Below are 13459 nucleotides of genomic sequence, written 5' to 3'. Positions count from 1 at the left end.
AAAACACCTGTATCTTCCCTTAATGATTACCGACCTGTTGCGTTGACCTCTGTTATTATGAAGTGTCTGGAAAGATTAGTTATATCACATATAAAATGTAAAAATCCTGTTACCCTTGACCCATTACAGTTTGCATACTGTTCCAAAAGATCTGTAGATAACGCTATCTCACTTTCTCTACATATTGCTTTAGTACACGTTGAAAAGAAAAATACCTCTTGTCAGAATGTTGTTTTTTTGATTACAGCTCTGCTTCTAATACAACTGTACCATCCAAACTGGTGCTGAAACTCAGAGGTCTTGGTCTAGGAAATTCTATCCGTAATGGCTATTAGATTTCCTGACAGGCAGGTCCCAGACAGTGAGAATAGGTAAAACATACTCCTCTACATTAGTTCTTAGGACTGGCGCACCTCAGGTAAGGGCTGCTGTTTCAGTCCCCTGTTGTACAGTCTGTTTACACACGACTGTGTTGCCAAATATGACAATAACAGCATCATTAAATTTGCAGATGACACCACAGTGATTGGACTAATAAGATCAGAAAAAAATCATATCGCTATTTTCCATCAATGGGTCATCTTTTGGAATTGTGGACGGTTTTAGATATCTCGGTTTACCCTCACATGGGCTCTCAACACCAATTGCATCCTCAAGAAGGCATAGCAGAGACTGTATTTTCTGAGGCATCTCAAGAGTTTTGGTATGAGTGCCAAAACTCTTGTGAACTTTTATTGCAGCACCATCGAGAGTATCTTGACAGGCTGTATCACAGTGTGGTTTGGCAACCTGACTGCAGACTGCTTCAAATGACTGTAAAGACATCAGCAAAAATCACTGGCATGGAACTACCACACTACTACTACTACTACTACTACTACTTTCGGCTGCTTCTGTTAGGGGTCACCACAGTGGATCATCTGTTTCCATTTCTTCCTGTCCTCCACATCTTCCTCTGCCACGCCAGCCTCTCTCACCATGTCCATAAACCTCCTCTTTGCCTTCCTCTTTTCCTCTTCCCTGGCAGCTCCATATTCAGCATCTTTCTCCCAATATATCCAGCATCTCTCCTCCGCACATGTCCAAGCCATCTCAATCTTGCCTCTCTTGCTTTATCTCCAAACCTTCAAGCTGTCCCTCTAATATACTCGTTCCTAATCCTGTCCTTCTTCGTCACTCCCAGTGAAAATCTTAGCATCTTCAACTCTGCCACCTCCAGCTCCGCCTCCTGTCTTCTCATCAGCGCTACAGTCTCCAAACCATATAACATAGCTGGTCTCACAACCATCTTGTAAACCTTCCCTTCATCTTTTGCTGGTAACCTTCTGTCGCAAACCACTCCTGACACTCTTCTTCTCCACCCACTCCACCCTGCCTGCACTCTCTTCTTCACCTCTCTTCTGCACTCCCCGTTACTTTGGACAGTTGACCCCAAGTATTTAAACTCATACGTCTTCCATCACCTCTACTCATTGCATCCTCACCATTCCGCTGTCCTCCCTCTCATTCACGCATAGGTATTCCATCTTGTCCTACTGACTTTCATTCCTCTTCTCTCCAGTGCATACCTCCACCTCTCCAGGCTCTCCTCAACCTGCACCCTACTCTCGCTACAGATCACAATGTCATCCGCAAACATAGTCCACGGAAACTCCTGCCTGATCTCGTCCGTCAACCTGTCCATCACCATTGCAAACAAGAAAGGGCTCAGAGCCGATCCTTGATGTAATCCCACCTCCACCTTGAACCCATCTGTCATTCCAACCACACACCTCACCATTGTCACACTTCCCTCATACATATCCTGCACCACTCCTACATACTTCTCTGTAACTCCCAACTTCCTCATACAATACCACACCTCCTCTCTCGGCACCCTGTCATATGCTTTCTCTAAATCTACAAAGACACAATGTAACTCCTTCTGACCAACTCTGTGCTTCTCCATCAACATTCTCAAAGCAAACATCACAACTGTAGTGCTCTTTCATGGCATGAAACCATACTGCTGCTTGCTAATCACTACCTCTCCTCTTAACCTAGTTTCTATTACCCTTTCCCATATCTTCACGCTGTGGCTGATCAACTTTATACCTCTGTAGATGCTACAGTTCTTCAGATCGCCCTAATTCTTGAAAATCGGTACCAGTATGCTTCTTCTCCACTCCTCAGGCATCCTCTCACTTTCCAAGACTTTGGTAAACAATCTAGCTAAAAACTCCACTGCCATCTCTCCTAAACATCTCCATGCCTCCACAGGTATGTCATCAGAACAAACTGCCTTTCCACTCCTCATCCTCTCCATAGCTGCCCTCACTTCCTCCTTACTAATCCACCACACTTCCTGATTCACTATTCCCACATCATCCAACCTTCTCTCTCTCATTTTCTTCATTCATGGCATAGAACTACCACAACTTCACAATATTTATACCACTCACTGCAAAAGGAAAGTCCAAAACATCATTAAGGACACCAGCCACCCCGCTCATGTTCTGTTCTCGCTCTTTCCATCTAAAAGACGTTAACAGAGCATCAAATCACACACCACCTGTCTCAGTAATAATTTCTTTCCACAGACAGTCAGGTTGCTGAATAGCTTATGCACCCATATTACATTACATTGCTGTTATCTTGTACTGTGTGTGTGTATACACACACACACACACACACACACACACACACACACACACACACACATATCTATATATCTATATATATCTATATATATCTATATAGATATATATAGATATATATAAACGTAGCACAAAAAGTAAGGAAATTTGTGTTTGGTAGATTATTTCTTTGTTGTAACAATGCTTCTTGGCAATAAATCTCATATCAGGCACCTGATTGTCAGCACCTGGGGTACCAGAAGCTCAAAACAAGAGTCAATAGCAACAGCAAAATTAGGTGTTTGGCATGCGCAGAGAAGATTTGCAAAATTTTTCATGGGCATAACCCACATACTCAGCTCTGCTGCTCATCCCACAAATGCATGTTCCTTACAAATATGGCACCATTTAAAAGGGAGATAAACAGGCTTTCCATCGGTATAAGATTTATTGCCAAGAAGCATTGTTACAACAAAGAAATAATCTACCAAAAACAAATTTCCTTACTTTTTGTGCTAAGCATATATATATATATATTGGGATGGTGAGTCTTTTGTGCTTGTATCCTTTGTTTTAAGACAGAGAGAGCCAGAGCACAGGAATTTCATTGTATTCTACACATGACAATAAGTTGAACTTGGTAACAGACTGCTGCATACCAACCCTGTGTCTCCCCATTGACAGTGAGCTGAGCAAAGACAGAAGCATGGTTCCCTTTCATGCAGTTCCCAATGTACATCTTCTGGGCGTCAACACAGGGTGTGTTAATGATGAACTCCTAGATAGATAAAATTAGATATATGAGAGAGAGAGTGAGTGAGAGAGAGAGGTAGTGGGATAATAAAGAGAAAGAGAGTTTAAATAGACAGAATGACAGAGAGCAGGGTGTGCAGACATTTTGGTGGGCAGTGGCTTAAGCAACAAAAAAACAAAAAAAAGGGCACCCTCCACTCGCCACTCCTTCCCACACAAATACACACATACACATCATTCCCACAGTCCTTCCTTTTATTAATCAATGACATGCCCAAACAACTGAACATCGCATTTGTAACTTTCCACTGAGCCCCAAAAATCCAGAAAAACAGTGGGTTTTTTTTATCTTAGGAAAAAATATTTTTTTTAAAATGTAAATATACATCTGTGGCATGTGCAGAAATCCTTCAAAGCACACACAAGAATAACCTGATGCAAACAAACATCTTTTGATATGTCAAGTTACATGCACACACCCAGGCACACATAATTCAAATACATTTATATTTTATTTGTACTGTTGAATACCACTTTGGTCAATCATTTGCCATGTTTCGCGCATTCCGTTTATGGGAAAATTCATCAATTTTCAGCCTTATCTCTGCCAATCTGCAACAGGGATAGCATATGAAAAACACTTGAAGTTGTTCCTGCATCTCTGGAGTGGCAGTGAAACAAAGTTGGGTTTTTTTGCAAGCCACCAAGTGACATATGGTGACGTCAGTTGGCGGCCAGAAAAACTAAATACAGTCTAGCAGGGTTTCTAATACTCTAATCTACTCCAAACACACCATTCAAGAAACACATCATCATTCTCTTGGCTACGCTATGTTTCTGGTGGTGGAAATGATGTCCCACACTAGCACAGAGGATGTTATGGACTACGACGATATACAGGCTTACGTGCAGCGATGCCTCTGGTACGTGTAGGCGCTGTGGGAAAGACTGAACACTTATTCCTCCATTAATAGAGAACACAATGAGGGATTTATGCTTCAATCTACTTCATTACTGATCAGTAATGATTGCAAATACAAAAAAACCATCTCTGAAATTCCCCTTTAAAGGTAAAATCAGTAAAATTTTAACTTTTATCTGGAAGTATATGTGCAATAACACGTTTTCTATGACCAACAATGAAAAAATGCAATTTATCCAGTACAAAGTCTTACACAGAGCACATATCACCCAGCACCAAAATGTTCCAAATGGGATTCCTAGAGAAAGACACTTGCCCATTGTACACTCAATACCACAGCATTTGGCTGTACCCACCTATTCAAACATTCTGGACCAACATAATTAATAAACTATCCGCTCTCCTAGGCCACTGCATTCCAGTTTACCCATCAGTTTGTCTTCTCAGAGATTTCTCCTCAGTGGAAACACCCAAACTCCAGGAAACCATTTTGATGGGCTGCACATCAAAATGGTTACACAGATTAATAGAATATATCTCAAGGGAAAGACTAGTGGCATTATCCAAAAACAAAGTTGATTCATTCAATGAAATATAGGCACCCCTAAATCGGGTGTGGATTGCCTCTGGGGTATGGGCTCGGCTTGTGCTTTTGGGGACTGGTTTGTGCTCCTCGGGGGCATGCGGGGCTGCTGCTTTGTGGGCTACTGGCCCCCTCATGGGATCGGTGTTCCTCTGGGGTCACAGTGCTTTGGGCTGTGACTGTTCTCTTGGTCATGGGGTGTCTGCACAACTGTGGGGCCCGTGGGTGGTGTCAGAGCCTGTCTGCTGTTTGGAAGCACTATGACAAGTCGAGGATCTCAGACATCAGAATTTACTAGGATTAATCCCATGCACTCACAAGTGGACACTTCACATACACACTGCTAGCATCTGCCTTACACAATCCCTGGAACACTGAAGCCCTTTCTCCTCCTTTTTTTTCTGGTGGACTCTTTATTGCTATACCTGCTATCCTAAACTGATATTGATAAGATTGATCTAATTACGCTTTGTCAAACACTTCTCAGCATCTGTTTCTATGTCTTATCAGACACAAGTTGTCATTTTTGTTTCTAAGTTTCCTTGTCTCACTTGTGGTGATTGTCTTCCTCTTGGAGAAGCCATGCCGACTGGTTGTTTAGCTGATCAAACATGCAGAAGAGGGGGACCGGTGGCAGCTATAAATGTATAACAAAAACCCTGTGCTCTTGTCATCCCACAGATCATCCGAAGGATGGAGTTATTTTAGGTGGTTCGTGAAAATTAGTAAAGGTTGCCTTTGCATGTGGAGAAGCTGAACTCCACTTACAGATTAACTCTGTCTAGGACTCATTGGCATACAATTCCCTGTGTTGTATACTAAGCTTGAGGACAGCACAGGTTTTAAAAACAACAAAAAAAAGAACTCCATGACCTTCTGAAAAACTACGAGTTGCTGCACATTTAAATATTCCAATATGAAGAAGCTTTGCAAGTTGCAACACAACTCTTAAAGCTGCAGTAGGTAACATTGAACATTTTAATGTAAATCCTTCCACCTCTCTCTGTTGCCTCGTATCACTCCGCTAAGCCCAACTTGAGAGGCATATGCACTGATAACATTCATGGAATTTTATCGGGCGGAAGAGAAAGACGAATTCTAGAGTGAGTTGGATGAAGTGATGGAGAATGTACCAAAGGAGGAGAGAGTGGTGATTGGAGTGGACTTGGTGAAGTGGGCATGTTGGTAAAGGGAACAGGGAACAGAGGTGATGTGGAGGTATGGTGTCAAGGAGAGGAATAAGGAAGGACAGATGGTGGTCGATTTTGCAAAAAGGATGGAAATGGCTGTGGTGAATACATATTTCAAGAAGAGGGAGGAACACAGGGTGACATATAAGAGTGGAGGAAAGTGTGCACAGGTGGAATATATCATATGTAGGAGGTGCGATCTAAAAGGGATTGGAGACTGCAAGGTGGTGACAGGGGAGAAAGTAGCTAGGCAGCATCAGATGGTGGTCTGTAGGATGACTTTGGAGACCAAGAAGAAGGGGAGTGAAGGCAGAGCCAACGATCAAATGGTGGAAGTTGAAGAAGAAGACTGTTGTGTGGAGTTCAGGCAGGAGTTAAGACAGGCACTGGGTGGTAGTGAAGAGTTGCCAGATGGCTGGGCAACCACTGCAGAAATAGTGAGGGAGACAGCTAGGAAGTAGGTACTTGGTGTGTCATCAGGACAGAGGAAGGAAGACAAGGAGACTTGGTGGTGGAATGAGGAAGTACAGCAAAGTTTACAGAGGAAGAGGCTGGCAAAATAGAAGTGGAATAGTCAAGAGAGATGAATAAAGTAGACAGGAGTACAAGGAGATGCAGCGTAAAGTGAAGAGAGAGGTGGCAAAGGAAAAGGCAAAGGCAAAGGCATATGGCGAGTTGTATGAGAGGTTAGACACTAAGGAAGGAGAAAAGGACTTGTACCGATTGGCTAAACAGAGGGACTGAGCTGGAAAGGATGTGCAGCAAGTTAGGGCGATCAAGGATAGAGATGGAAATGTGCTGGCAAGCGAGGAGTGTGTGTTGAGAAGGTGGAAGGAGTACTTTGAGGGGCTGATGAATGAAGAAAATGAGAGAGAGAAGGTTGAATGATGTAGGGATAGTGAATCAGGAAGTGCGGTGGATTAACAAGGAGGAAGTGGGGGCAGCTATGAAGAGGATGAAGAGTGGAAAGGGGTTTGTCTAGATGACATACCTGTGGAGGCATGGAGATGTTTAGGAGAGATGGCAGTGGAGTTTTTAGCTAGTTTGTTTAACACAATCTTGGAAAGTGAGAGGATGCCTGAGGAGTGGAGAAGAAGCATACTGGTACCGATTTTCAATAAGAGCGATGTGCAGAGCTGTAGAAACTACAGAGGCATAGAGTTGATCAGCCACAGCAGGAAGCTATGGCAAAGAGTAATAGAAGCTAGGTTAAGAGGAGAGGTGACGATTAGTGAGCAGCAGTATGGTTTCATGCCATGAAAGAGCACTACAGATGTGACGTTTTCTTAGAGAATGTTGAATGTGTCTTTGTGGATTTAGAGAAAACACATGACAGGGTGCCGAGAGAGGAGGTGTGGTATTGTATGAGGAAGTCGGGAGTTGAATAAAAGTATGTAGGAGTGGTCAGGATATGTATGAGGGAAGTGTGACAATGGTAAGGTACGCAGTTGGAATGACAGATGGGTTCAAAGTGGAGGTGGGATTACATCAAGGATCGGCTCTGAGCCCTTTCTTGTTTGCAATGGTGATGGACAGGTTGACGGACGAGATCAGGCAGGAGTCTCCGTGGATGATGATGTTTGCGGATGACATTGTGATCTGCAGTGAGAGTAGGGTGCAGGTTGAGGAGAGCCTGGAGAGGTGGAGGTATGCACTTGAGAGAAGAGGAATGAAAGTCAGTAGGAGTAAGACGGTGCATGAATGAGAGGGAGGACAGCGGAATGGTGAGGATGCAAGGCGTAGAGGTGACGAAGGTGTATGAGTTTAAATACTTGGGGCCAACTGTTCAAAGTAACGGGGAGGGCAGAAGAGAGGTGAAGAAGAGCGTGCAGGCAGGATGGAGTGGGTGGAGAAGAGTGTCGGGAGTGATTCATGACAGAAGGGTACCAGCAAGCGTTAAAGGGAAAGTTTACAAGATGGTTGTGAGACCAGCTGTTATATGGTTTGGAGACAGTGACACTGACAAAAAGACAGGAGGCGGAGCTGGAGCTGGCAGAGTTGAAGATGCTAAGATTTTCATTGGAGTACCTGGGCCAGACAGGTTCCCAGTGGAATTTTTTTAAATGTCATTGGAGTGACGACAAAGGACAGGATTACGAATGAGTATATTAGAGGGACAGCTCAGGTTGGATGGTTTGGAGACAAAGCAAGAGAGGCAAGACTAAGATGGCTTGGACATGTGCAGAGGAGTGATACTGGGTATATTGGGAGAAGGATGCTGAAGATGGAGCTGCCAGGGAACAGGAAAAGAGGAAGGCCAAATAGGAGGTTTATGGAAGTGGTGAGGGAGGCCATACAAGTGGCTGGTGTGACAGAGGAAGATGCAGAGGACAGGGAGAGATGGAAAAGGATGATCCGCTGTGGCGACCCCTAATGGGAGCAGCCAAAAGTAATAGTAGTAGATCACTCCGCTTAGCCCCTCTCACCAAATGACTTCTGCAGGAAACGTTAAAGCAGGACTTGTGAAACTTGTATCATAGTTGATAATCTATCCATGTAAAAAATATGTTTTTCAGCTTACACTAATATTGTTCATGTGAAGCAGCCATTTCGAGGTGGTCTTGTTGATTTTCATTAAGGGATAGGGTTACAACCACAAGCGACTGGCGGGCAGGGTGGATGTGAATTGATCATGTACACAGGCATCTGCAGTTGTAGAACAGCCAATAGGAATGCCCGCTCTTTGAAATGACCCGTGATTGGCTAAAATCTTCCGGGCTGGATCTTATAAAGCTTGAATACAGAGCCAAGAGGAGGTGCAGAAGTCTAGTTTTCTCTCAGACCACTTGCTGAAAGGTTATTATGGAATTTTTGCCCAACCGCAGCTTTAAGAAAAGCGCCTCGTAGGACAGGTAAGCAGCATTATCATTAAATATATAGCTATGTCTAGTAAGCTGAAAGACTGTGCGGTGCTTTACAGAATATTACCTCATCACATGACATTTTCGAGGGACCTCTGCGTTAGCTTGCTGGTAAAATTGTGAGGTGTTGTCAGTGCTAGTTGAGCCACCTGCAGCCCACCATTGCTCAAGGGGATGGGGCATGGGGGAGTAGGGTTGTAACGCAGTCTTGTGTAAGAGGAGACAAATTTGCCACTTAGCTTCGATTCTTACTGCTGGTTGCTGACGGTGGTCAGTAGTGAAAATATTTTACTGGTTGTCTTTGAGCCAGTAATGGCTGTGTGTGTGTGTGTGTGTGTGTGTGTGTGTACCTCTGTTGAGGGGTCATACTGTGCCTCTGTCAGGATGCCTCTCACATTGCTTCCGTGACCCCGCTCTGTCATTGCAAACATCCCTGTGAACTCTAGATCCTAACACACAAACACACACACACACACACACCCCAAATCAGAAACAGAGTTAAGAACAAGCAACAACATCCAAACACCTCATGTGAATATTGTATACCTGTAGGGCATGTGCATATGTGTGTGTGTGTGTGTGTGTGTGTGTGTGTGTGTGTGTGTGTGTGTGTGTGTGTATGTATATACACACTTACGCTGACAGGCAGGTACCATTTGTCTTTCTGCTCTGGGTTGCCCAGGTTGATGACAGCCCCACCATACAAACCGCAGATCACTCCTAGCTGGTACAAAAACAAAAAACACATGTTACATAATGCAGTTTATGGTGTCTGTTTATGTGTGCATGCACGCATGTTACGTGTCACAACACTTGCTGTGGAAATATATTTCCAAAGACCATCAAGATTACAACCGAGTTGTGTGTTCAAATCTGTTTTGCACATTTTCAGGCGATACACAAATACAATTTGAGCTTACCTTTTCAAATAATGTCTTACGCAGATATGAAATATGAATATACAAGTACAAATAATTCAATGCAAGCGCAACTCTCAAGACAGTCGTGGAAGACATGATAGCAGTTAAATGCGATACCGCTAGGCTCCTTTTTTTTTTCTCTGCATTTATCCCATCCTAGCTGTGTAGCTAGGAGCAGTGGGCAGCCGCTGTGCAGCACCCGGGTCCAACGCCAGTTTGTCTCGCCACGCCTCGGTCAGGGGCACAGACAGGAGTATAAACTCTAACATGCATGTCTTTTTGATAGTGGGAGGAAACCAGAGCACCTGGAGAAAACCTTCCGCAGACACGGGGAGAACATGCAAACTCCACACAGAGGACGACCTGGGATGACCGCCAGGGTTGGACAACCCCGGGGTTCGAACCCAGGACCTTCTTGCTGTGAGGCGACCGCGCTAACCACTGGGCCACCGTGCCGTTTTAAGTAACTATTCCTGTAAAGTAGCCTGAGAAGGAAAAATTTTAAAAATCAGCATTTGGTGACAACGTTTACCATTCTGTAACTTCAACCTTGGAACAGGAAGTTGCACAAAGGTTTGAAATAGATGCTGCTGTATTTGTTTCAGATGGCAAATAAGATTTAGAACCACTTGTATAAACAAATTATATCATCATATGGCAGAAGATTTTTTTTTTCTTCCTAGCAGATTTTTTTCTATTCTTGCATTGTATTTATTCGTTAATGTCTGTGTCAGGGGATCACCAGTGTACGGTGAGCAGTATCCTCGAAATGAAAAAAGAACTTTCCTAAAAAGAAACGCCGTCTAAAATGTCCCTGAAAAGCGTGGTCAGTACACTCAGTACAAACTCTTCATTCTTCCTTCTGTCACTCCACACTGCAGGAGGGGGAACAGAATGATTATGAGGCAGGTATTACCGGCTAATATGGAATTTGTCTCTAAAATATCTGTGATTAATCATAATGATGGGGGTATCCCCACATGAGCACAGTGAGTCTTCCTTCAAACGTGCTCATTTTTCCACGACGATGTAGCCAGTCGGAGTTCAGTCAGAGACAGGAAATGAAATAGAAGTTGAACTTTGCCCCGCCGATCAACCGTCAACCAACCATGTGATATTTGGACCTGCTGGCACCAGGTGCATGCACACACCACACCATGCAGACACAACACACTGCTTCTTTTCACTCGTCTCTCGTTCGATACGTGTCTTTTTGTTCGAAAGGTTCTGCTTCATTTTGAGTATATACTGCCAATTTGAGTGTTATAAACGGAAGAAGGCTGAGAAAACACGGTCATAATCTGCACTGACAGTTTTAGGGGAAAACAGTACTGGAAATGCTGGGATAGGCTCCAGCATCCCCACGACCCTGGGAGCAGGATAAGCGGTTTGGATAATGGGTGTGTGTGGGGGGGGTGAAAGAAAGTGTGTGTCATAGGATACTCCTTTTTTGTTTTGTATATTTTATGGGAGCACAATGGCTGCATTGAGTTTCTGTATACTTAAGAGTTGCAGCCAATGTAGCCAATGTAGTTTGCTTACAGAAGTATCTGATACAAGCTGGGAAGGGGGTTTATGGACACAAGGTGCAAATTACAAAACCTTTTTTTTTAAAACTGTTCAGTGGGTGGCAACGGCATTCTACTAACATTCACATCTATGAGCTTTACCATCACTGCCGACATGCTCTTGAGCCAGGCACCCCTACCTCAAAAAAACAAAAACAAAAAAACAACTCCATGGACCCCACATTGCATGCGCATGGCTTTGAGCATTCATAGCTTTTATGTGTGTGTATCTCTTACAGATAAAAGGAAACTGGAAAATTTGTAATTACAATGTGTCCTACTTCCATGTGTACTCAGGCAAATAAAAGTGGGGTTACATAATTCTCAATTTCTTTGCTGATAGCTCCTATCAGCATCTGCCTGTGTTTGTGTGTGTGTGTGTGTGTGTGTGTGTGTGTGTGTGTGTGTGTGTTTCTCCTACCTTTACTCCAGTCGTCATATCAGCAGAACAGATGACTTCTGTTAAGCCCAGACTCTTGGCTATAAAACCTCGCTGTTTCTCTGTTACCTGAAAATAAGACAATGAGATATCATTTGGGACAGAAAGGGACAGAGACAGACAGAGAGAGTGAAACAGAGAGAAAGAAAGAAAGACATTGAGACAGACAGACAAATAGAGAGTGAAATAGAAAGACAGACAGAAAAATAAACACAAAGACAAACAGAATGATATATCACATCCACCAACAGACTGACAGATCAACTGACAGATGGACAAGGACGGACAGATAACCAGAAAGACAAACAGACATGTGGGGGTCACTACAAATGATTTTACACCTTTGAATAGAGGCAACTGCCATCAACAAAGTCCCTCTCAGGAGAAGCAGCTGAAAGAGAGGTGCCGAAATTCTGACTTGTCTCAGGAAAATGTTGTCTGACAACTTTCTGTGTTCATCATTTAGTGGATGCGCTGAAAGATGCTGTACCTGATCTCTGAAGTGCTGTCGCATGAGAGGCGTCTGCATGACATAGTACACTCTCTCCATGGTCAGGTCTCTGGTCTGGTCTAATGTCAGGTCAAAGCTATAGTATAGGGGGGGAAATTTAAAGTTGTCCTTGAATTCTGTGACTTACCCTGCTAAACACTGAAATTACACATTTTTAAACCAACAGTGGATATGGCTTTTCAAGGGCCAACTGTGTTGTCCAGATTTTAAAATAATTATTTTGCCTCATCTGTTAATAAAAATGTAGTTCACGGTTTTTTTCCCTACTAATTACACTGAATAAGGATATTAAACCTCAATCAAGATGGCTATAAACGGATTGCAGTTGTCTTCGCAAAATTTGGGGGCAGGTTTTACAGCATTAATCACGACGGATTAAACCACATCTGTAATCTAATCTGTGCATCTGCGCAAACGTGCATGGAGCCACAGCTGTGCGCGCGCAGGAAGGACCAACTCTGGACAACCTCTTGCTCCGTCCACTAAGAAGATGTTTTTTAGACAAACCGCATGTTGCAAATATGACCAGGGGGGGAAAATGATAGAAATAAGAGACTGAAAATCAAAACGGCGCAGCGAACAGTGTGTGTGGGGGAGAGGAAGAGCCTGTACCTGGTCTGGTGGAACAGCTCGCATCGGCGGATGTCTTCGCGGATGTCATCTTTGAACTGCCAAAACTCCCCGTCCAAATATCTCGACAGCGTAGATTGTTGCGTTTCGACCGCCGTCGACGCGCCGCTCAACATCGTGGCTCCCCGTCAGAGGAATGAATGAACCAAAACTGGTAAAGCGACGAACCGAGCCCAGATCTCACGCCCAGACCCAGCCAGCTGGCTCCGGAGGCAGGCGACTGTACTTCCGCGTCGGCGTGACGTCAGCGGCCGAGTGGGCCGAACGAGACGACGGTTTTCCAAAAAGAAGGCGGAAAAAAATGAAAATGCGGAATTTATAAATACACTTTCGAAAATTCTACGTGGTTTATTTTGACGATCAAAACAACATTTTGAGAAAAAGTTAAAAAAATATATATTTTTTTACATTCTATAAAATGCAGGCGCCAAAAAAAAATACAGCGCAACACGTGATCAAAGTTTGCC

At 43.7% G+C, this 13459-nt stretch overlaps 1 protein-coding gene across 4 annotated transcripts in view; it reads right to left on the bottom strand.

Moving 5' to 3' along the window:
* acoxl (acyl-CoA oxidase-like) overlaps positions 1-13187 on the bottom strand; it is a 56454-nt gene extending 43267 nt beyond the window's left edge. For 3 of the 4 annotated variants that reach the window (XM_056291819.1, XM_056291821.1, XM_056291822.1), the window contains exons 1-6: positions 12975-13187; positions 12342-12438; positions 11834-11920; positions 9562-9648; positions 9275-9373; positions 3279-3393 (exon numbers count right to left, since the gene is read on the bottom strand). In XM_056291819.1, coding sequence (XP_056147794.1) covers positions 3279-3393; positions 9275-9373; positions 9562-9648; positions 11834-11920; positions 12342-12438; positions 12975-13108 — 619 coding nt within the window. In that variant the 5' untranslated portion in view covers positions 13109-13187. The remainder of the gene's footprint in view (positions 1-3278; positions 3394-9274; positions 9374-9561; positions 9649-11833; positions 11921-12341; positions 12439-12974) is intronic. The other variant, XM_056291820.1, reaches the window with a different exon arrangement.
* Between the last annotated feature and the right edge of the window lie 272 nt (positions 13188-13459).

The sequence above is a fragment of the Lampris incognitus genome, chromosome 13 (genome assembly GCF_029633865.1).
Source record: "Lampris incognitus isolate fLamInc1 chromosome 13, fLamInc1.hap2, whole genome shotgun sequence".
NCBI classification, from domain to species: Eukaryota; Metazoa; Chordata; class Actinopteri; order Lampriformes; family Lampridae; genus Lampris; species Lampris incognitus.
The sequence above is the reverse complement of the archived record's forward strand: the minus strand, read 5'-3'. Positions and strand labels throughout refer to the sequence as shown.